We start from the raw sequence: 25,192 nt of genomic DNA, 5'->3' as shown, positions 1-25,192 counted from the left end.
GTCTGTCATCTTCATATCGCCATGGTGTTCTGATGGTTTCACTCAGCCTGCCAGCGCTGGTTAGGGCAGTGGACATGTCGCCTGCCGCTCTGTCTGTCTGTCTGTCTGTCTGTCTGTCTGTCTGTCATCTTCATATCGCCATGGTGTTCTGATGGTTTCACTCAGCCTGCCAGCGCTGGTTAGGGCAGTGGACATGTCGCCTGCCGCTCTGTCTGTCTGTCTGTCTGTCTGTCTGTCTGTCTGTCATCTTCATATCGCCATGGCATTCTGATGGTTTCACTGGTTAGGGCAGTGGACATGTCGCCTGCAGCTCTGTCTGTCTGTCTGTCTGTCTGTCTGTCTGTCTGTCTCTGTCTGTCATCTTCATATTGCCATGGCGTTCTGATGGTTTCACTGGTTAGGGCAGTGGACATGTCGCCTGCCGCTCTGTCTGTCTGTCTGTCTGTCATCTTCATATCGCCATGGCGTTCTGATGGTTTCACTCAGCCTGCCAGCACTGGTTAGGGCAGTGGACATGTCGCCTGCCGCTCTGTCTGTCTGTCTGTCGAGTCTGGTCTGGTCTGGTCTTACACTATTCCTCTGATTTTAAGTAGCGTTAGCGTAGGCCGAAGATGCAGTTGCTGTAATATTTAACTATTGTTGTTGATCATAAGTCACAGTCTTACTGTGTTGATCCTCCTGTATTTATTCTGTATTTGTCCACATGCTGGAGTTCATGACCTCTGTGTGCTGGGTTTGGGTTCAGAGGTCAGATATCTAAGGTAGCTCCCCTGTTAGAAGTGTGTGTGTCATCGGTATAGGCGTTATCCTGAGTGACCTGTGTGTGTGTGGGCGCATGCATGTGTGCATAAAATTAGCAGTCGTGCATGGATAATGGCCTTTGTAATGTCTCTATTTACACGGGACTAGCTGGTCAGCAGCCCTGTGTATCGGCATGTCACACATTGTAATCTATTTACACGGGACTAGCTGGTCAGCAGCCCTGTGCATCGGCATGTCACATCTTATAATCTATTTACACGGGACTAGCTGGTCAGCAGCCCTGTGTATCGGCATGTCACATCTTATAATCTATTTACACGGGACTAGCTGGTCAACAGCCCTGTGTATCGGCATGTCACATCTTATAATCTATTTACACGGGACTAGCTGGTCAGCAGCCTGTGTATCGGCATGTCACATATTGTAATCTATTTACACGGGACTAGCTGGTCAGCAGCCCTGTGTATCGGCATGTCACACATTGTAATCTATTTACACGGGACTAGCTGGTCAGCAGCCCTGCGTATCGGCATGTCACATCTTATAATCTATTTACACGGGACTAGCTGGTCAGCAGCCTGTGTATCGGCATGTCACATTGTAATTGTCTGCTGTACTTTCCTTTCCCTCCAGAACCTGGCGCTACTTTTCTGCTGCAGCAAATAAGGGTGGAAGACTTTGGCTGCTAAGCAACAGCGAATTCTGATTTGTCCCCTCCCACTTCGGGGGGGGGGCAGCAGCAATCTGACCAGGTTACCTGCTCTCTCTCACACACACACACGCGCGCATTCCTCTCCAACAGTGTCAACAGAACTGAACTCTCCCCTCCCACTCTAAGTTAGACCTTGAACATGCCTGGCTGTGTGTGCTTTAGGAGGAGGCGTGTGTATGTGTGGGTGCGCACTGGAAGTGTGTGTGTGTGTGTGTGTGTGTGTGTGTGTGGGTGCGCACTAGAAGTGTGTGTGTGTCGTGGAGAGAGTTGTGAGGAGAGCTGCTGCTGCTGGCATGAGGTGCTCATGGTAAGGGGGGAAAACACATTCCATGGCTGCCTTACACACACACACACACACACACACACTACTCGTCCCCGTCCCTCTCTTTCTGAGAAGCTTTGGGGTTAGTTACTGCAGTACTGCTGAGCTTCAGAGCTGAAGGGGAGGGGTGGTTCTCCCTCTCTCTCTCTGAACCTCGTCAGTCTGAGTAGAACACTGATAGTATCGGACACAGCGGGGACAACTCTCCCACCACATTGACTGTGCAGCAGCGTGTGTGTTCGTGTGTGTGTGTGGTAGCGCTAAAGGGAGAGGGCTAAGTGTGTTCCAGGAAAAAGGAGGAGCAGCACCATTCTGGCTGTGTTTTCTCTCAGTGTACAGAGGGGCTGGATGTCTGGGTAAGTCATGGCTGGAGCAGCAGTACTTTGTGTCATGGTGTGTGTGTGTGTGTGTGTGAAGGGGATGTAGATAACATGTAAAGATAACTTTGCCTTGACTCTGGGGCATGTTTAAGCCTGGGTATTTGAATAGTATGTTTGAACTGAAACAAGTTGGTCAGTATGTTATTACTAGCTGAAACAAGTTGGTCAGTATGTTATTACTAGCTGAAACAAGTTGGTCAGTATGTTATTACTAGCTGAAACAAGTTGGTCAGTATGTTATTACTAGCTGAAACAAGTTGGTCAGTATGTTATTACTAACTGAAACAAGTTGGTCAGTATGTTATTACTAGCTGAAACAAGTTGGTCAGTATGTTATTACTAGCTGAAACAAGTTGGTCAGTATGTTATTACTGGCTGAAACAAGTTGGTCAGTATGTTATTACTAACTGAAACAAGTTGGTCAGTATGTTATTACTAGCTGAAACAAGTTGGTCAGTATGTTATTACTAGCTGAAACAAGTTGGTCAGTATGTTATTGCTAATTTGACATTTCCATAATTACCTATGTTCCAGTACATTTGACATGAGTCATTTAGCAGACACTCCTATCCAGTGCCTTGCTCAAGGGCACATCGACAGATGTTTCACCCAGTCATCTTGAGGATTTGAACTAGCGATCTTTCGGCTACTGGCATGCTCTTAAACGCTCTTAAACGCTAGGCTACCTGACGCCAGTACTGTTGTTGTATTTAGCTATACTGTAGTAAGATATCACTTAATATTGACTCTTTTGTACATAAGAATAATGTGCTTTATTAGCATGTCACCATAAGACTGACTGAGCATCAGTTGTTTTAACAGACTGACTGAGCATCAGTTGTTTTAGCAGACTAACTGAGCATCAGTTGTTTTAGAAGACTGACTGAGCATCAGTTGTTTTAGCAGACTGACTGAGCATCAGTTGTTTTAGAAGACTGACTGAGCATCAGTTGTTTTAGCAGACTGACTGAGCATCAGTTGTTTTAGCAGACTGACTGAGCATCAGTTGTTTTAGCAGACTGACTGAGCATCAGTTGTTTTAGCAGACTGACTGAGCATCAGTTGTTTTAGCAGACTGACTGAGCATCAGTTGTTTTAGCAGACTGACTGAGCATCAGTTGTTTTAACAGACTGACTGAGCATCAGTTGCTTTAGCAGACTGACTGAGCATCAGTTGTTTTAACAGACTGACTGAGCATCAGTTGTTTTAGCAGACTGACTGAGCATCAGTTGTTTTAACAGACTGACTGAGCATCAGTTGTTTTAGCAGACTGACTGAGCATCAGTTGTTTTAGCAGACTGACTGAGCATCAGTTGTTTTAGCAGACTGACTGAGCATCAGTTGTTTTAGCAGACTGACTGAGCATCAGTTGTTTTAGCAGACTGACTGAGCATCAGTTGTTTTAGCAGACTGACTGAGCATCAGTTGTTTTAGCAGACTGACTGAGCATCAGTTGTTTTAGCAGACTGACTGAGCATCAGTTGTTTTAGCAGACTGACTGAGCATCAGTTGTTTTAGCAGACTGACTGAGCATCAGTTGTTTTAGCAGACTGACTGAGCATCAGTTGTTTTAACAGACTGACTGAGCATCAGTTGTTTTTAATCAGCCTGCCTAGGGGCATGGGATTCCATCAGCATGTTTGGTGAATTGTATAAAGTTGTGGTCTGGTCCATATATGAACTATGAGCTCTGTACTGTAGTGATCTGCTCTGTAGGTATCTGGTTTGGCAGCTATCCAGCACCTCTCTCTGACGTTATTAAGAGACTAGATTGATTGTGTGTGTGTGTGTGTGTGTGTGTGTGGGGCCGGGACACGCGTCACTGTTACACAGCACAAGGCCATATACACCGGGTCAACACACTTGTTAATGATGTCGCCAGGGGAAAACAGTGTGACGTGCACACACACCCCTTAACAGTCAGATAGTGTCGCATTCACACACACACTCCAAATACTGTCTACCTCTTAAAACAGTGTTAGATTTCAGACACACACACACACACACACACACAGCCTGTAGTTGCATTTGTTTCTTTCCGATCCCACAGATACAGCGGTGTTTGTATTCTGTTAGGGCACCATTCTCCTGAAACGTCTCGTCCTTGGTCTGTGAGTGACTAAGCACGCTGCTCATTTCTATGGCAACCATTTTTGTTCCGACAGTGTTCTCAGCTAGACCGAGGTGCTGTCCTGGGAATCTAAAGACGCAGGATTATGAAGTATCTGACTGCTACATTCCTTGGTGCCGTCTGACTTCCTGATTAGACAGAGCCTGTTGATACCATATAGATAGAATCTAAGTATCTAATCATTTTATTGTTACCACAGTCCTAGGTCAGGCAAGATCTATAGCTGTGAGACGCATTAACGATGAATTGACATGATTACCGGCATGTCAGTAATTAACAAGCTCAGGGTGAGTTTTAGTTCAGGCAGGCAGTGGAGCTGCAGAGGGGGGTGTCAATGCAGGGCTTCGAGGTACGGTCTGATATCAGTAGTCATGGTGTCATACAGCAGAAAGCAAAGACCTGACCAAGATGTTTTCTCATGAAGATAAGGTGTGTATTTCAGATAGATCTGCTGTACTGTAGAGGGGGGTGTCAATGCAGGGCTTCGAGGTACGGTCTGATATCAGTAGTCATGGTGTCATACAGCAGAAAGCAAAGACCTGACCAAGATGTTTTCTCATGAAGATAAGGTGTGTATTTCAGATAGATCTGCTGTACTGTAGAGGGGGGTGTCAATGCAGGGCTTCGAGGTACGGTCTGATATCAGTAGTCATGGTGTCATACAGCAGAAAGCAAAGACCTGACCAAGATGTTTTCTCATGAAGACAAGGTGTGTATTTCAGATAGATCTGCTGTACTGTGCTCTTCTCGGCAAGTAATCAACACGTTGGGTCATTTTTGTTCCGTTTCTGATTTGTTTAAATTATGGGACAGTACAGGTGTTGTGACCAAGCATATGTAACGATTTCTAAGACTGTTGTGAAGTCTGGTAACATTGACATAAATCAGCCTACAGGAAAGATAAATGCTGACAACTATTGATTATCCCCATGCACCTTTACTAGGAACGTTGACATCTATGGAAAGTCTAAGCTGAAAAATATGAATGGCTTATCCATGAAGTGGTTTAAATCGGAGAACGGACCATGCGTTGTAATTAAAATATGAATGGCTTATCCATGAAGTGGTTTAAATCGGAGAACGGACCATGCGTTGTAATTAAAATATGAATGGCTTATCCATGAAGTGGTTTAAATCGGAGAACGGACCATGCGTTGTAATTAAAATATGAATGGCTTATCCATGAAGTGGTTTAAATCGGAGAACGGACCATGCGTTGTAATTAAAATATGAATGGCTTATCCATGAAGTGGTTTAAATCGGAGAACGGACCATGTGTTGTAATTAAAATATGAATGGCTTGTCCATGAAGTGGTTTAAATCGGAGAACGAACCATGTGTTGTAATTAAAATATGAATGGCTTGTCCATGAAGTGGTTTAAATCGGAGAACGGACCATGTGTTGTAATTAAAATATGAATGGCTTGTCCATGAAGTGGTTTAAATCGGAGAACGAACCATGTGTTGTAATTAAAATATGAATGGCTTGTCCATGAAGTGGTTTAAATCGGAGAACGGACCATGTGTTGTAATTAAAATATGAATGGCTTGTCCATGAAGTGGTTTAAATCGGAGAACGGACCATGTGTTGTAATTAAAATATGAATGGCTTATCCATGAAGTGGTTTAAATCGGAGAACGGACCATGTGTTGTAATTAAAATATGAATGGCTTATCCATGAAGTGGTTTAAATCGGAGAACGGACCATGTGTTGTAATTAAAATATGAATGGCTTATCCATGAAGTGGTTTAAATCGGAGAACGGACCATGCGTTGTAATTAAAATATGAATGAATACCCCAATACAAAGGAGCTTATCAGTCTTAGTAGCTTCCGACAGGACGTGCTGTAATACGCTGTGGCTGGAACGGACCAGTGTGACGGGGATTATAGCCCAGGGAATAGCCACTCACAGGGAGGTGACCCAACCTGCTGCTGATCCTACAGTAAGTCTGCTCCATTCCTCCGGCTGATGCTGTTTCCACCAGACGCAAAAGAGGAGAGGGAGGAAGAGGGGCAAGGGGTGGGTGAGGAAGAGGGGGAGGAAGAGAGTGAGAGTAAGAGGGAGGGAGAAAGTGGGTGAGTAGAGATAGTTGTAACACTTTATGGTCCGGCCCCCAGCAGGGAAAGAACATTCCCAACCTCCACTTCTGGAACAGCTGTATCCCGAAGCCCTGACTGACTGACTGACTGCGCTCACTGACGGTTAGTGCAAGTGGGGACGCTGTGGAACAAGCTTTAGGGCTGGTACTTATCTCCAGTCAGATTAGTGACGGTGAAAGCAAGGTGTCTTTAGCCTTACAAGTGCATGACAACCAACCTGGCAAAGAGGAAACCTAGACTAATCTTCCTGGAATGAGAGGCAGGTTTTCTGTTGAGTCTGTGGAGAGGGATAACGAGAGAGAAAGGCAGGTTTTCTGTGGAGAGGGATAACGAGAGAGAGGCAGGTTTTCTGTGGAGAGGGATAACGGGAGAGAGGCAGGTTGAGTCTGTGGAGAGGGATAACGAGAGAGAGGCAGGTTTTCTGTGGAGAGGGATAACGAGAGAGAGAGGCAGGTTTTCTGTGGAGAGGGATAACGGGGGAGAGGCAGGTTTTCTGTGGAGAGGGATAACGAGAGAGAGGCAGGTTTTCTGTGGAGAGGATAACGAGAGAGAGGCAGGTTTTCTGTCGAGTCTGTGGAGAGGGATAACGAGAGAGAGGCAGGTTTTCTGTGGAGAGGGATAACGAGAGAGAGGCAGGTTTTCTGTGGAGAGGGATAACGGGGGAGAGGCAGGTTTTCTGTGGAGAGGGATAACGGGGGAGAGGCAGGTTTTCTGTGGAGAGGGATAACGAGAGAGAGGCAGGTTTTCTGTGGAGAGGATAACGAGAGAGAGGCAGGTTTTCTGTGGAGAGGATAACGAGAGAGAGGCAGGTTTTCTGTGGAGAGGGATAACGAGGGAGAGGCAGGTTGAGTCTGTGGAGAGGGATAACGAGAGAGAGGCAGGTTGAGTCTGTGGAGAGGGATAACGGGGGAGAGGCAGGTTTTCTGTGGAGAGGATAACGAGAGAGAGGCAGGTTTTCTGTGGAGAGGGATAACGAGGGAGAGGCAGGTTGAGTCTGTGGAGAGGGATAACGAGAGAGAGGGCAGGTTGAGTCTGTGGAGAGGGATAACGGGGGAGAGGCAGGTTTTCTGTGGAGAGGATAACGAGAGAGAGGCAGGTTTTCTGTGGAGAGGGATAACGAGAGAGAGAGAGGCAGGTTTTCTGTGGAGAGGGATAACGAGAGAGAGAGGCAGGTTCATAGAGGTTTTGATATTTTTCTGTATTTGTTTACTAATGATTTACTTTCACCTCTTTATTTTGTTTTTCATTCAATGATCTTCAAAGGACGTTATGCAATAGTTAAGCTTAGATGCTGAAGTAACTGCCAAAGTTTGAGTCTCGGCTCCAACAGGAAGTGATGATGTTGTTTGTTCTGATTGCGTATTGTCCAGGAGCCTTGGGAGGTAGGCTGTATCATATGATTTATACCTATGCTGTGTAACGTTAGCCTGTGTTATAGTCTAATATTGATCTGTAACTTTAGCCTGTGTTATAGTCTAATATTTATCTGTATCTTTAGCTTGTGTTATTGTCTAATATTATTATTTTATTTTTTTGTGTATTTTTCACCCCAATTTCGTGGTATCCCACTGGTAGTAGTTACAGTCTTGTATCATCGCTGCAACTCCCGTACAGACTCGGGAGAGGCGAAGGTCGAGAGCCATGCTTCCTCCGAAACACAACCCAAACAAGCCGCACTGCTTCTTGACACACTGCTCACTTAACCCGGAAGCCAGCCACACCAATGTGTCGGAGGAAACACCGTACACCTGTCGACTGTGTCAGCGTGCACTGCGCCCGGCCCGCCACAGGAGTCGCTGTTGCGCGATGAGACAGGGATATCCCTGCATGCCAAACCCTAACCCGGACGACGGGTCTCCCGGTCGCGGCCGGCTGCGACAGAGCCTGGACACTGCACTTTGCCACTCGGGAGGCTTGTTATAATCTCTTATTGATCTGTAGCTTTAGCCTGTGTTATAGTCTATTATTGATGGAGGTCAATTGACCGGTCGTTGGTATAGCCATTGATTAAATCTGTGTGTGGAGCATTAAGATCGTCAAGTGTGCTGGAGTTGGTTTTCAATGTACTCCGTTATTGCCATTTGACCAATAGTCAAATTAAACTAATCACGTTTAAGGTTACTTCCTGGTTAGTGAATTCTTGCTCCACTGTAATACCAGTTGTGGATAAAGTGTCAAATTTACACGATTACACTGCAGCAGCCAGGCAGGAAGACCGTGTGTGGCCCACAGTCTCAACTCTCTCTGGGTTCCTTGTTGTTCCGGATGAGTGGTCATCCATCAGCAGCTCTGCTGTGGTCCGGAACAGGGCGAGATGGAGAAAGAGAGACTTGCAATTCTCCCACCATCAACATGATCTAATGGGTAGTTTTTAAAACCCTGACTCTCAATCCCTTACCAAACATCATCACTGTCCATCTAGTGTGTGTGTGTGTGAGTGCGCACGGCAACTCAGATAGTGTCTGTTTTTGATACCCAATCTCCTATTGACACTTAAAGATGACCTTTTAGCTTGTTGCTGATGCTACCTCTGCTAAGTCTGTCATGTTGATGCTACCTCTGCTAAGTCTGTCGTGTTGATGCTACCTCTGCTAAGTCTGTCATGTTGATGCTACCTCTGCTAAGTCTGTCGTGTTGATGCTACCTCTGCTAAGTCTGTCATGTTGTCTCAATCTAAAGTTGGCTTGCGTACCTTTCTAGTTGTCTTCCCTCGTTAGGTTATGAGTTCTAGGCTAATAGTTCAGTGGTGCCTTTTTAAACCTCTGAATCTCTCAACTTCCCCTCCACCTCTCCATCCCCTCCCTCTCTTTATAGTACTCGACAGGCCTGCACTAGAGCGTGCCAGGGTCTCTCTCCCCCCTCCAACAATCGCCAGGCGTGTACAGTTACCCATAATCCCCTGGGGGACAAAGACCTAAGAGTGTAACATGAACAGACACCAACTCTTAGATGTGGGGAGGGCAGCTCTAACTGAAGCCCAGAATGTCAGTCTGAGTCCCACATGGCACACTATTCCCTAAGTGCACTACTTTTGACCGGGACTCATAGGGTTACCCATAGGACTCTGGTCAAAAGTAGTGCACTATAGAGGCAATAGGGTACTGTTTGGGACTTGGACTCCGTTCAAGAGCCTTTTGACCAAACGTGCCACTCGCTGTGTCCTTAATTCAAATGATCATGTATAGGCCAGTGTGTAGAGATGGATGTCATTGGAGTGTGGGTGTCGCTCTTACTAAATGGAGTTGATCCAGTGATATGTGAGGATCTATAGGATTGTACATTGTTAGAGGGCTGTAGTCTCTTTCTAAGCGGGCCACTCTACTTGAACTAGGTGGGTCTTTCACACTATGGTGCCAACTCTAACCATGCACTTTTAGTGTGGTTGGGTTGGTAGTCTGTTAAGTAAGTATGTTTGCTCAAGTTCATACTCCCCAGAGGCCTCCATTTATAAATGTTGTATGTGCACAAAATATGCCCCAAAACATGCATACACCAAGTAGGCATTTCTAAAATCTGAACTTGACGGTGAGATTGTGCTTATCCTCCCGCAAACTTTAGACCATGTTTACACACAGTTTGTAGCGGTTCACGTTTTGTATTGCAAATGCACAAAGCAACCTCGTAGCCCTGTACATGAATATACGATGAATTATTCATAACAAAAAAACAGGTAGCTAAATATAATAACCATGCAATTAATGGCTGTTAGTGAGATGAAAGAGAATCGATTTTATCTTTGCATTCTAAAATACTTTGAAATCTGTCATTTCCATGACCATTGCAGAATAAATTCCTCATCTTTTCTGACTGTGATGGTTTCAATACTCGCGAAGTAGCCTATAGGCCAACAACAAGTTAGGATAGGCTACCATTCGTTTCATTTAATTGGACTCACATCACAGTAGTAAATAGAAAAGCTACCGGTATGTTTAAGTATTTTGCCCAATGCAAGCCAATCTGAAGTTCTAGAACAGACGGTGCACCTTTCCATTGACCTTTGTAGACTCCGTCTGAATAGCCAACTGTGACGTAAAATTCATCGAGTAGCCTAGGCATCTCATTTACACACTACATATATCATAACCATTGCAGAATAAATTCCTCACCTTTTCTGACCATGAAGTAGTACAACAAATGACCATGCGCATCTCTAATTTAATTGGGCCTATTAGATATTCTAATTTAATGCTTTTGCTCCATGCATCCGAAAGGGAGCGCAGTTTATAACATACAGGTGAACAGACCGTTGATCTTTTGCATTGAAGTGTGTAGACTACCACTGTAAGTAGGCCTACTGTAGTTTAAAAAAATCTGAGTAAATCCAATATTTCAGAATTTGTGAGCAGTGCAACATATTTAGGTTCTGAGAAAGTAAATGCAAAACATTTATTGATTTCAAACGAACTGTTTCCAGGTAAAAAAAATAATGAGCATTTTTTTTCTGTTTTAGAAACGGTCAGAAGGCCTACAGCAAATGTCTTGGCCTATTTCCAATCCTTCCAAAGTATACAGCAAATGTCTTTGCCTAATTCCAATACTTCCAAAGTATACAGCAAATGTCTTGGCCTAATTCCAATACATCCAAAGTATACAGCAAAAAGGGCGTTATTGTCACCATACAAGGTGAATGATGGGCATTATTCTGGCGTAGATTAAATGCTCGTTCACACTTGTACAGTTTTACGACAGGTCTGTTTTATAACGGGAAACATGCGTAAATATTTCATTTTTTTAAATTGCATTTTTGTATATTTTTTACAATTACAATTGTCTTAAACCACCACCGCATTTCAAAACTGTCAAACAAGTCAGTTGGTTGGTTTGGCTGGCTAGCTAATTAGCAGCTGGCTAGCTGGATGTTTTGAGTTCAAGGTTGAGCGGAGAAGCCTGAAGCAAGAGCCAAGAGAGGACACCTGAGATGACAGAGGACGAGCGCAGATGCTCGGGGGTACTACAAGGTTACTTTGGACAATTGTCGACGTACGGTGAGCCTAGCTACCCGGCTACAGAGACCAGTCATCATTGCTCCGGGTCCAGACCTGTCTGACCCTGTCCCTGACCAAGGCTCCTGAGTCTTTTACCTGGCTGTGACCGACTGATGCCACCTCCCTCCACACAGACATGTATCACACCATGTCACATGATTCATTTGTTTATTTAATTATTGTTTTATTTATTCACATCAGCTCTTAGCTGACAATGTTGTACACCTTGACGATAAACTAAACCTTAATGTAGCATTCATGAAGCCTTCAAAACACTCTTGTCATAGGAAACACACAATTCTCTTGACATTACACCTCAGCTCTAACAACCCTTTAACACCTCCCAGTATGGCAGAGCTGTACAATGCTACAGTGGTACCTCCCTCCCTCTCAGGTGACCTGTTCTGTATTGAGGTAAATACCAAAGGGCAGTGGCTCTATATTGGACTCTGTCTCAGGTGTACCAGCTCACCTGTCAGCTAGCGTTCCCACAACTGCAGAGGGCTAATGCATGTTTGATAAGGCCAGTGTGATACACACACACACACTCAGGTCTGCAGTCGCCCGCCCAGCCCTAACTCATGCATTAGCAATGAGACAGGGTCACACTCCATGGCACGGGGATGAGTCCCCACAACATCAGTAACACAACTCAGAACAGCAGAGGGAAGAGTCCCCACAGCACCAGTAACACAACTCAGAACAGCAGAGGGAAGAGTCCCCACAGCACCAGTAACACAACTCAGAACAGCAGAGGGAAGAGTCCCCACAGCACCAGTAACACAACTCAGAACAGCAGAGGGAAGAGTCCCCACAGCACCAGTAACACAACTCAGAACAGCAGAGGGAAGAGTCCCCACAGCACCAGTAACACAACTCAGAACAGCAGAGGGAAGAGTCCCCACAGCACCAGTAACACAACTCAGAACAGCAGAGGGAAGAGTCCCCACAGCACCAGTAACACAACTCAGAACAGCAGAGGGAAGAGTCCCCACAGCACCAGTAACACAACTCAGAACAGCAGAGGGAAGAGTCCCCACAGCACCAGTAACACAACTCAGAACAGCAGAGGGAAGAGTCCCCACAGCACCAGTAACACAACTCAGAACAGCAGAGGGAAGAGTCCCCTCAGCACCAGTAATACAACGCAGAACAGCAGAGGGAAGAGTCCCCACAGCACCACAGATACATGGTTAGACATGATCACTGACTGGATAACAATGCAGTGACTGCAGTCTTCATTTACTGCTACCTGCGTCCCACACATCAGATTAACCGTGATGTCATGACATCAAAGTGATGGCCTTTAGAATAACCTATTAGCCTGCTGAATGAAGTGGTTAATGCCATCACTGTGCATTTGAATGGCTTCCTGAATCGTATTTATTCAACCTATATTCATCCAGGCAAGTCGGTTAAAGATGCGCCATGCAGAAATCGCTCCGCCATTTCCTGGTTGCTAAAATTCCCAAATTTGCCTAATTTCAATTTATGTGACAAAAATAAAGTGTAATGTAGATTCTTTGTACCATCTAAACCGCTGTGAAATATATTTTCTAAAACCAAACATATTGTATTTTCAGCTGTTTTGAAACTGGTGTACAGAAGTAAAAGACTAAATTTAAATCCGGGAAGCATAGAACACATCTACCGCTTCTTAGACTTTGATGCGAATGACCAATCTATAAATTGCATTTCTATGTGAATTTGGCCAGGCCGCCTAAAAAGTTTTACATATTGCAGCTTTAAGAACTAATTATCACTTACCATGACAACCTGACAAGTATTGGGTTGGTTGATGATTTTTGAGTGTGCAGTAGGTTGTTGTTGGAGTGAATAGGAGTTTTATCGAGAACACGCTAGGTAAGGCAGTACTATCGGTTACTCTCACTGTTGTCTAGGTGTAGTAGTGAGCTCATAGTCTCCATAGGCTTTCTATTGTCACTGGGCCATTCATTGGTGAAGCACTGTCCTGGATATGAAAATTAAACTGATCCTTATTATAGCCCCTCTTTCTCACTCTGACCCAGATTAACACACACACACTGACAGGCAGGTGGGAGTCTTTTAGCCTGTATACCACAAGCTATCTATCTTAGTTTGTGGATATGGAGCTGCAGATTGTTCCTCGTTTAGACCAAGGTCTCGCATCGTGTTCCCAGAGGACTGCTAGGTAAATGGAGGTTCCTCTCTCTCTGGATCTTTCCCTCTCAGGAACCTGCTGCATATCTGTTGTTTACTTGGAAAAAGCAAAGTGACTCCATCTGGTGTTTTCAGTATCTCAGCAAGCGAACACTTTCCCCTTCATCGTTATCATGTGCACAAGACCTGGGGTGTGTTCATTCAACAAGTGTTTCTTATTGGACAAGTTCAGGCCGTCCTGCCATGTTTCAGTCCGCCTTCTGATGTTTGGTGCCTAATGAATGCCACCCTGATCTTTTCTGTTTCTCCACTTAGTTCAGTTTAGTCTCTGCATTCACCCTCGTACTGTAGAGTTGTGGGCCTCTGGCTCGTCCCAAACGGCACTATAGCAGTTTTCCCCAACTCCAGTCCTCCAGTACCCTAAACAGCACACATTTGTGTTGTAGTCCCCCAGACAAACTCACCTGATTCAACTGTAGTCCCCCAGACAAACTCACCTGATTCAACTGTAGTCCCCCAGACAAACTCACCTGATTCAACTGTAGTCCCCCAGACAAACTCACCTGATTCAACTCATTTTGAGGGCTGGATGATTAGTTGACAAGTTGAATCAGATGTGGTTGGTCGGGGCTACAGCAGAAATGTGTCCTGTTGAGGGGACTGGAGGACTGGAGTAGGGAAACACTCCCCTACACCACTACCTTTGACCAGAGCCCTATGGGGCCTGCTCAAAAGTAGTGCACTAAAAGGGGAATAGGGTGCCATTGGGATGCACTCTACTGTAGGTCTATGGCCTTTCTAACATTGCTTAAACTTCAACAGAGCTATTGTTTGTAGCTTTTCAATACTACAGAGACCAACTTGTTTTTATTTACCCTTGGTTATGAGTATCAAAGCCAGTTTCATTAATTACAAACAACATTTCATCTTAAGATGGTTGACCTCATTGGTTTAAATGGCAACAGATTCTTAACGCCATATTAATGACTTTTAGTGGAAACTAGGACGGATTTCTGCGTATTGTAATGCCACCTACTGTCTGAACGGCAGGGTATCAGTTGTTTGAAAATCCTTCCAAGAGAAAAAGTTTTTGAATTTGGGATTCAAGCATTACATGAGTTTCCACATCATAACTAATTAGGTTATGTTGGTACACTGTGTGCTTTTGTTGAAATGTTTTGTGTTGTGGTGTAATATCCAGTTTAATCACTTCCTATGGTTGACCAACAGAGGGCAGCAGAGGTCTCGCTGTCTCTGTCTTTCTGTCTGTTTCTGTCTTTCTGTCTCTGTCTTTCTGTCTGTTTCTCTGTCTTTCTGTCTGTTTCTCTGTCTTTCTGTCTGTTTCTCTGTCTTTGTCTGTTTCTCTGTCTTTCTGTCTCTGTTTCTCTGTCTTTCTGTCTGTTTCTCTGTCTTTCTGTCTGTTTCTCTGTCTTTCTGTCTCTGTTTCTCTGTCTCTGTCTGTTTATCTGTCTTTGTCTGTTTCTCTGTCTTTCTGTCTCTGTTTCTCTGTCTTTCTGTCTGTTTATCTGTCTTTCTGTCTGTTTCTCTGTCTTTCTGTCTCTGTTTCTTTGTCTTTCTGTCTGTTTCTCTGTCTTTCTGTCTCTGTTTTATGATACTGTTGTGTTAATATCGTAGACACTGTCAAATAAAGTATTTTCAACATAATAACTGTGATATTGATGCCTGTGTTTCCTTGTCGTTGTGTTTTCCAGAGGTTTTCAGAGGAGGAGCTCTGAAGAGTATGGACTCCACTCCAGTGACTGAACTAAAGGGTCAGTTGAAGGGGCCTTAGAATGGGACCACTCCTCACTTCCTCACTTGTCCAAAAGTGCACTTCAATATCTACCTCTCAGTGACTCCTAGGCCTATAGGGACTGCTGACTACTTATCACTGGTATTGCGCTGATCTGTGTCAGCTTTAATCAATGAAACACCTTGCTCAGTAGACGTCTGCCTACATAGGTAAACAGTTGTAAGCATGGAGTTCTCCGTGGTTTGACTTTGTTTTGAGGTCTTTAGCAGTTAGCGACATCAGCTTTCCCCACGCACTCCCGGAGATCAGAGATGAGTGTGTCTCAGCCCGGGGAACGCGTCCCCGTCGGGGGCATGAATGGCTCCGGAATGAGGCTCCCCCTCCTCTGCACCGGCGACAAAAATGGCAATGCTTTCCCTGTCTCCTCTTCATCCTCCTCTTCCTCCCCAGACTCCCTGCAGAGTCTGAGCAGCCTGGACGTCGACATGGAATGCGTTATGTCGACCCAAATCAAAATGGCCGCTGTCTCACCCGCTGCGGAACTGCCTCAGACTGAGTTCTCTGAATCCAACGACAACTCGGTGTCCGTCTACCTGGACGCTGATGAGGACTCCTGGAACGACAACCTGACCCTCGCTATGAGCATTGCTGGGATACGGGAGCATAGAAACGGTAGCCAAGGCGATCTCCATGACAACGTTAACAGTGTGGCGAGCAACAGCGGTGGGAGAAGGGACTCTTCCCCGGACTCGGCGGCCACGGAGATCCCAGGTGACGAGGATGATGAGGAAGGGTTTTTCCTGTCGGTGAGCTCGGACATGGTGATGAGGAGAATCAGCCTGATCGACTCGGAGCGGCTCCCCAGCAGCGGGGTGTCCATCCTGGAAGACTCGGACACGGCCTCCCCCTCCACCACGGCTCCCATCCAGGCTCCACTCTCCGCCCCATTGCCTGACCTCTGTAAGGGCCTTGAGGGGAGGAAGAGTCCTCATGCTGGGTCCATCACCATGGAACTCCAGAACCTTCAGACCGGGGCTAGCAGCTCACCGGGTCTGCCCGATATAGAGTCACTTCAGGTGGGGGTGGATCTGCCCGAGGAGGCCTGCACTCTGGATTTTCTCCCCATGGTGGAGGCAGCGGACACTGAGCCTATTGTGGCACTAGAGGTTCTTCTCAGTGAGACTATAGTGTCTCCAGTTTCTGAAGGCTTCACTGTAGTCTCCCAGACCTCCACCTCAGTACAAGTCTCCAAGGGTGTGGATTTGGCAGTGTCCCCCTTTACCGTTCCCCAGTCTCCAAACAAAGGGTCCAAAGGTGCGAGCCCCGCCTTCCGCAAGACCAAGGAACACCTGTGTGCAACTCGGGTCAAACCGAACGCCGCCATCGCCAAGACAGCGGTCACCACGACATCCAAACCTGGTAGGACCGACGTCAAGAGGTTCCCCAAACCCGACCTGAAGAACGTCAAGTCTAAGGTCATGTCCAGGCCCGCCTCTACAACCAGAACAGCCAATCAGACGCAAGGAAAAACTGCTCCGGCCAATGAAAAGAAAGCCCCAGACGGAGTCAAAAGGCAAAGGTCGTCTTTGGGTCAAACTAAAGTAGCTTCGCTGAAGCCGAGCCCCAAACCCAGACCCAATCAAAACACAGAGCCCAGAGTCTCTAACCAATCTGAGAAGAGGAGGAAGGGCACTTTAGTCAATGGCATTCGCTCCACCTCCAGCAGCTCTCTGGGTTCAGAGTTGGCTGTGGATGGGCACCGTTGGACGCCTGGGGAGGGTCTCCTAAATGGAGAAGAGGGTACTACAGGAGTGTGCACTACAGGAGTGTGCACTACAGGAGTGTGCACTACAGATGACACTACAGAGGGAGCAGGGGGTGAGACACCTGTAGAACAAAGGAGAAGAAATGGCACAGTAAGTAGCCCACTGTGTGTGTGTGTGTGGGGGGGGTGTTTGTTCTATTACGGCCCTGTTTAAATAGTTTGGTCAAATCTTTCCTTCGTTCCTCCCTCTCTTCCTTGAAAGAATCACTGATCTGCATTTCACATGATATAACCAATACACACCAGACTGCCCTCACCCAATTCAACTTGGCCAGATCAGTGACTTCCTCAAGATGTATTTTTAGGATCCACAACAGGGGCTGTTAGTGAACTGACTGAGATTTCCAGTCACCAGGAACATACTGTACTTTATCAGGATGATATGACGCATGTATAGAACAAGCCCAAGGCTGGTTTCATCTCTAAACGGTGGGAGCAGTGGTTTTAGGTGAGGGAGTGGCAGTGGTTTGTTGTTGGTATTTTGCCTTTAAATCCATTGACAGGTTTCAACTCTTCCTGTGTTTGTGAGTGGCGTGATTGAGTAGTTCCTCAGGCAAGTCTGGCTGCGAGCATGTCATCACATGATTTAACTATGTTGTTAGTCAGGCTTAAGTAATCCATGGCTAAAGGAGGGCTTTGGGTTTAAATGTCAACTGTATCATTCACTGCAGTATGAACATTGAACCCCAATCAGTGTTGGGGTTCTGTTGAATGACAGCATGAGTCAAATCATTTTTTGTGTGGAATGTCTTGACATCTGCGGGTGTGTGTGACACGTCGGTTGTTGAATGTTCCGCCACATTCTATTCTCAGTTTGAAACAGTCCTCAGAACAGATTTGTTTCTCAGACACTTCTCATATGAAGGCAAAAGCCATTTGTCAAACTGTTCTGAATAGCGTAAGAATAGTCCGAACATTTATAGTAGTCAAGTCTTTTCTTTGAAAACTCGCCTGCAAACTCACTCCATATGTGCCCTGTGTTTACAGAAAGAGGGGAGGAAAGAGGGGGAGGAAAGAGGGGGAGGGAATAAAGAGGGAGGGAATAAAGAGGGAGAGAAACTGGTCCCAGCAGTGAATCCCAGAGGGAATGTAGTACAATAGCAACTTTTTTACCTCAGAGTTCCAGCCTACTCCTATTTCCTCTCTCTCTCTCTCTCTCTCTCTCTCTCTCCTCCCCCTCCTTCTCACTCCTCCTGCCTGTGTGCTTCTACTTCCACATTTCTGCCTACGACTCTGGAATGGCCAACACCATGGTCTCGGTGCGCAGCTCCGAGCTGGGCCCCATGGGCTGGGACGCGGTAACTAAACGACAGCTCTTTCTGCAGAAGGTCTCCTCCAAGCTGGGGCCCTCGTCGGTCAGACAGCTGCCCCAGGTCAAGGGCAGGGGGGCCGGGGGAGCGAGCAACACCGGGGGACCCTCCCTGTCTCCCACCTCTCCAGCTCCAGTAGGAGGGAGTTTTGGCTCCAGGCTGCCCCCTCCCGCTCCTCCTACGACGGGGAAGGACGGCCAGACCACTGGGAGTGTGTCTCCACCGAGAGGACGACCAAGTCAGACAGCTGGTGACTACACACACACACACACACACACATCTTTCTGTGTGTCAGCAACTTGATAAAGTGTATAAATGACAAAGTGTAGAAAAGACATTGCTGTGTGTGTAGAGACTTGAAACTGTGTGTGTGTGTGTGAGCGTGTGTGAGTGAATGTGTGTGAGTGAGGTGTAGTGGAATGTGAAAGGCATTCTCAGCTCTGCAGTGTCAGCCTGCTCATTTCCTGCTGCTGCTGCAGAGATGAGGGCACTTAAACACACACTCTGGTTTGGGTAAACAAGACACACACTCGTACGCATCACACAAACGCACGCTCCACACACACACACACACACACACACACACACACACACACACACACACACACACACACACACACACACACACACTCACACTCACACTCACACTCACACTCACACTCACACACTCAATCAATCAATCAATCAATCAATCAATCAATCAATCAATCAATCAATCAATCAATCAATCAATCAATCAATCAATCAATCAATCAATCAATCAATCAATCAATCAATCAATCAATCAATCAATCAATCAATCAATCAATCAATCAATCAATCAATCAATCAATCAATCAATCAATCAATCAATCAATCAATCAATCAATCAATCAATCAATCAATCAATCAATCAATCAATCAATCAATCAATCAATCAATCAATCAATCCAGATCAGAACAAGACAATCAGACAGAAACAAACACATGGAGCAACAGAGAGATTGTGTGTGTGGACGTGTTTAACCAGAAGTTCCCACAAGAATAGTAAACAAACAAAAATGTAACTAACTGCGGATATTTTGTTGGTCCCCACAAGGTCAAATGCTATTTCTATGGGGTTTAGGTTAGAATTAGTGTTAGAATTAGAGGTTGACTGATTAATCGGCATGGCTGATTTCAAGGTTTCATAACAATCGGTAATTGTCATTTTTGGATGCCGATTACTGCATATTTAGTTAAAATAAATTAATGTTAGCAGGCAATATTAACTAGGGAAATTGACACTTCTCTTGCGTTCTGTGCAAGCAGAGTCAGGGTATATGCAGCAGTTTGGACCGCCTGGCTCGTTGCCAACTGTGTGAAGACCATTTATTCCTAACAAAGACCATCATTAATTTGCCAGAATTGTACATAATTAGGACATAACATTGAAGGTTGTACAATGTAAAAGCAATATTTAGACTTAGGGATGCCACCCGTTAGATAAAATACGGAACGGTCCCGTATTTCACTGAAAGAATATGATAGTTTCCGGATTTGACCATATTAATGACCAAAGGCTCGTATTTCTGTGTGTTATGTTATAGTTAAGTCTATGATTTGATAGAGCAGTCTGACTGAGCGATGGTAGGCAGCAGCAGGCTCGTAAGCGTTCATTCAAACAGCACTTTCCTGCGTTTGCCAGCAGCTCTTAGCAATGCTTGACGCACAGCGCTGTTTATGACTTCAAGCCTATCAACTCCTGAGATTAGGCTGGCAATACTAAAGTGCCTATAAGAACATCCAATAGTCAAAGGTATATGAAATACATATGGTATAGAGAGAGAGAGTCCTATAATTACTATAATAACTACAACCTAAAACTTCTTAAATGGGAATATTGAAGACTCATGTTAAAAGGAACCACCAGCTTTCATATGTTCTCATGTTCTGACCAAGGAACTTAATTTTTTTTTACATGGCACATATTGCACTTTTACTTTCTTCTCCAACACTGTTTTTGCATTATTTAAACCAAATTGAACATGTTTCATTATTTATTTGAGACTTATTTATGCATATTACAAATATATATAATTTGTCCGATTTTAATCGGTATCGGCTTTTTTGGTCCTCCAATAATCGGTATCGGCGTTGAAAAATCATAATCGGTCAACCTCTGGTTAGAATTAAGTTTAGGGTTAGGAGCTATGGTTAGTTTTAGGGTTAGAAGCTAGTGTTAGGTTTAGGGTTAAGGTACGGGTTAGGGGTTAAGGAAAATAGGATTTTGAATGGGACTGAATTGTATGTCCCCCACAAGGTTAGCTGTGCAAGAGTGTGTGTGTCGATCTCCAGACTGTGTGTTTCTGCTTGGGTCTGTCTCAGTTCTGCGCAGAGTTACATAAGATAACTCTCTCTCTCTCTATTTTCATCTCACTCTCTCTCTCATCATGTTCCCTCACCACATGTAACCGACTGCATCTTTTAAAAGCCCTTTAAAATGGGAGACTGACTGACTGTGTGCTGTGCTTGTGACCATGCGTGTCTGCGGTCTAATTTTACTCTAACTTCCCTCTGTGTCCTCTCAGAGGAAGTCGAAAAGCATATGCAACCCTCTCGCTCTCTCCTTCTTCCTTCTTTCGGGTCCTCTCTTCCTTCTGCCAGAGGGGTTGGATCCAATGTTTGATTCTCTCAGTCCCCATACACACAAAAGGCTTTTCTTGTGTGGGGAAATTGAGACTACTGTTAGCGTGACGTGGGTCATTGGGAGTAAGTCCCAAATGCCACCCTATTCCCTATATAGTGCACTGCTTTTGACAAAAGCCATATGAGCCCTGGTAAAAAGTAGTCCACTACATAGGGAATAGGGTGTATTTTGGGACGTAGTCTTTGATACGCGAGACATCAACATGTTGTCTTCCATCTAGTCTTCAGACGTAGAAAAAGTACGCCTTTCCTACGCACTTCTCAGTGTTTGGTAATCAGACGTAGAAAATGTACGCCTTTCCTACGCACTTCTCAGTGTTTGGTAATCAGATGTAGAAAAAGTACGCCTTTCCTACACACTTCTCAGTGTTTGGTAATCAGACGTAGAAAATGTACGCCTTTCCTACGCACTTCTCAGTGTTTGGTAATCAGACGTAGAAAATGTACGCCTTTCCTACCACTTCTCAGTGTTTGGTAATCAGACGTAGAAAATGTACGCCTTTCCTACGCACTTCTCAGTGTTTGGTAATCAGACGTAGAAAATGTACGCCTTTCCTACGCACTTCTCAGTGTTTGGTAATCAGACATATCTTATTCAGTCACGTAAAGCACTGCATGTTCATTCAATGGGTTTTCAGTACATGTGTCTTAAGCCATCCCTTTAAATACGCTGTATCTTTGATTTAGAATTCTGTTGACCGACTCACTAGAATATATGGAGAGAACAGGTTCAGAATATTAGGAATCAATGAAAGAAAGCCATCTAAATTAATGCATTTTCATCTCTGTTTTACATTTTAGTCATCAGCAGACGCTTTTATCCAGAGTGACTTACAGGAGCAATTAGGGTTACGTGTCTTGCTCAATGGCACATTGGCGGATTTTTCATGTAGTTGGGACGGGGATTTGAACCAGCGACATTTCGGTTAATGGCCCAACGCTCTTAATCCCTGGGCTACCTGCCACCCTGTTTTAGCACCAATTGACAGGTTTAAAAATAGTCTGATTTCGTCAGTTATTTAGGGTTAAGAAAGTATTTGAGTCATAAAACAGGTTTGGAGAGCCTTTAATCAAAAATACTGTGGTTTGATTCATCCTGAAAATTGCCACCTTCAGTTTGTCAACCCATGGTAATGTTGCAAGATTAGTGTTCATTCAATTATAACAGGGAGAATAATGTACAATAGTAGGCTATACCCTCACCTATTATAACAGGGAGAATAATGTACAATAGTAGGCTATACCCTCACCTATTGCCTGCACTAACCATCAGGTTCTAACTGTTACGGCTTGGGCTGCACTCCGCTCCATAACAGTTTAGTTAGCCTACGTGTAAAAACAAATTAGATCAACTGATACTAATGATCCTCAGCAACCATACGGACGAGACAGTGTTTACAGAGGAGGAAAAGGAATGTAAAGGCAACAATGGAATGATAATATAGGCTATACCACCTGAAGGGAACTAACAGTACATTGGCGTTTGAATATGTGTGGTTATTAGTCCTACTGACGGTTGATACTGATAGTGGATAATATTTAACATGAAAGTCGGGGTGGCCTATAATTAAGACATTCGAGAGTAACCATCCCTCAAAGTTAATTAATTAAATTAATTAAAATACGGAATAATGCCAAAGCATTCCATAAACTTTACTGTGGGAAAGTTGATTTGTTGATAATGCTTCAGGTTGCTGCCAAATGACTGGTTTAACGTTTGTCTCCAGCGACTATAATGTAAAATGGATCTAAAACAAGTCATTTATATTTAAAATCCCCTGATCCAAACGGATGACTCATTTACCTAGCTCTTATCGATAGCTCTTATCAAGTTGTAAATGACAATGTATGGAGAATGGTGTTATTTCTGTCTGACAAAAAAAATTAGTCTTTTTCCACTTGAAACGGGTAGGTAGACCTGGTTTCCTTGCAGGTAAATTTAGTCAAATTATGAGGGAATTAAGTCAAGGTCAGAATACATCATATCTGTAGACACACCTCCTCCACACCTTCATTCATTATGAGGGAATTAAGTCGAGGTCAGAATACATCATATCTGTAGACACACCTCCTCCACACCTTCATTCATTATGAGGGAATTAAGTCGAGGTCAGAATACATCATATCTGTAGACACACCTCCTCCACACCTTCATTCATTATGAGGGAATTAAGTCGAGGTCAGAATACAGCATATCTGTAGACACACCTCCTCCACACCTTCATTCATTATGAGGGAATTAAGTCGAGGTCAGAATACATCATATCTGTAGACACACCTCCTCCACACCTTCATTCATTATGAGGGAATTAAGTCGAGGTCAGAATACATCATATCTGTAGACACGCCTCCTCCACACCTTCATTCATTATGAGGGAATTAAGTCAAGGTCAGAATACATCATATCTGTAGACACGCCTCCTCCAGACCTTCATTCATTATGAGGGAATTAAGTCAAGGTCAGAATACATCATATCTGTAGACAAATCTCCTCCACATCTTCATTCATTATGAGGGAATTAAGTCAAGGTCAGAATACATCATATCTGTAGACACACCTCCTCCACACCTTCATTCATTATGAGGGAATTAAGTCAAGGTCAGAATACATCATATCTGTAGACACACCTCCTCCACACCTTCATTCATTATGAGGGAATTAAGTCAAGGTCAGAAAACATCATATCTGTAGACACGCCTCCTCCACACCTTCATTCATTCAAGCTCCAGACCCAATGAATAGCAGGTGAATAGAATGTTATTCTCATGCTTAGGTTTAAGGTCAATATATACATGGAGAGAAAAGTGCATAAAAAAAGGGAATTGCGTTCCATTTACACACGCTTAACCCGGGTCGGGATTCCCCCACAACAGCCTGTCTGTCATTTAACTATTTGTTTCCATAACCGCTAGGCTGCAGTGTGTGATATGGAACAGTTGGGATTCGGGGGCGGATTGGATCTGAGGGTGTGTGTGTGTGTGGAAGAATGAATCTATCAGAAAACCAGATCTGCGTCTTGTCAGAAAAGGTCAAATTCTGAGCGGACAATAGTTTCCTTGTTTCTGAAAAACGGTGGCAAATTTGACCCCGAACTCTGGCCATGTTGAAAAGGCGTCTTTGAGAAGCACATTCAGAAACCTTCTCCACCCAAATAAGAGTTCAAAGGCTGTCTGTTACTCATTCACCATCATTTGTTTCAAATCCAATCAAATGTTATTGGTCACATATACGTGTTAAGCAGATGTTGTTGCGGGTGTAGCGAAATGCTTGTGTTTGTTTCTAGCTCCGACAGTGCAGTAATATCTAACAAGTAATATCTAACAATTTCGCAACAATACACAAAACTAAGTAAAGGAATGGAAATAAGAATATATCAATATTTGGACGAGCAATGTCAGAGCAGCATTGACTAAAATACAGTATATATACAGTGTATATACATATGAGATGAGTAATACAACATATGTAAACATTATTAGTGTTCCATTTATGGCCAGTGATTTCAAGTCTATGTATATAGGCAGCAGCCTCTAATGTGCTAGTGATGGCTATTTAACAGTCTGATGACCTTGAGATAGAAGCTGTTTTTCAGTCTCTCAGTCCCAGCTTTGATGCACCTGTACTGACCTCGCCTTCTGGATGATAACGGGGTGAACAGGCAGTGGCTCGGGTGGTTGTTGTCCTTGATGATCTTTTTGTCCTTCCTATGGCATCAGGTGCTGTAGTTGTCCTGGAGGGCAGGTAGTGAGCCCCCGGTGATGCGTTGGGCAGACCGCACCACCCCCTGGAGTGCCCTGTGATTGCGGGCGGTGCAGTTCAAATCAAACTTTATTTGTCACATGCGCCGAATACAAGTGTAGAACTTACCGTGAAATGCTTCCTTACAAGCCCTTAACCAACAGTGCAGTTCAAGAGGAGTTAAGAAAATATTTACCAAATAAAGTAAAGTAAAAAAAAAAAAAGTAGAATAAAGTACAGTGCCTTGCGAAAGTATTCGGCCCCCTTGAACTTTGCGACCTTTTGCCACATTTCAGGCTTCAAACATAAAGATATAAAACTGTATTTTTTTGTGAAGAATCAACAACAAGTGGGACACA

At 44.5% G+C, this 25,192-nt stretch overlaps 1 protein-coding gene across 1 annotated transcript in view; it reads left to right on the top strand.

Annotated features, from left to right (window-relative positions):
• Positions 1–1,834: 1,834 nt before the first annotated feature.
• The window catches only part of LOC139403137 (microtubule-associated tumor suppressor 1 homolog), a 73,009-nt gene continuing 49,651 nt past the window's right edge, over positions 1,835–25,192 (top strand). The window contains exons 1-3 of the mRNA XM_071146844.1: positions 1,835–2,152; positions 15,252–17,208; positions 18,443–18,677. Of these exons, the coding sequence (XP_071002945.1) occupies positions 15,604–17,208; positions 18,443–18,677 (1,840 nt within the window). The 5' untranslated portion in view covers positions 1,835–2,152; positions 15,252–15,603. The remainder of the gene's footprint in view (positions 2,153–15,251; positions 17,209–18,442; positions 18,678–25,192) is intronic.

The sequence above is a fragment of the Oncorhynchus clarkii genome, unplaced genomic scaffold (genome assembly GCF_045791955.1).
Source record: "Oncorhynchus clarkii lewisi isolate Uvic-CL-2024 unplaced genomic scaffold, UVic_Ocla_1.0 unplaced_contig_6758_pilon_pilon, whole genome shotgun sequence".
Taxonomy (NCBI): Eukaryota; Metazoa; Chordata; class Actinopteri; order Salmoniformes; family Salmonidae; genus Oncorhynchus; species Oncorhynchus clarkii.
Note: the sequence above shows the minus strand (reverse complement) of the source record. Positions and strands in the feature narration are given on the sequence as shown.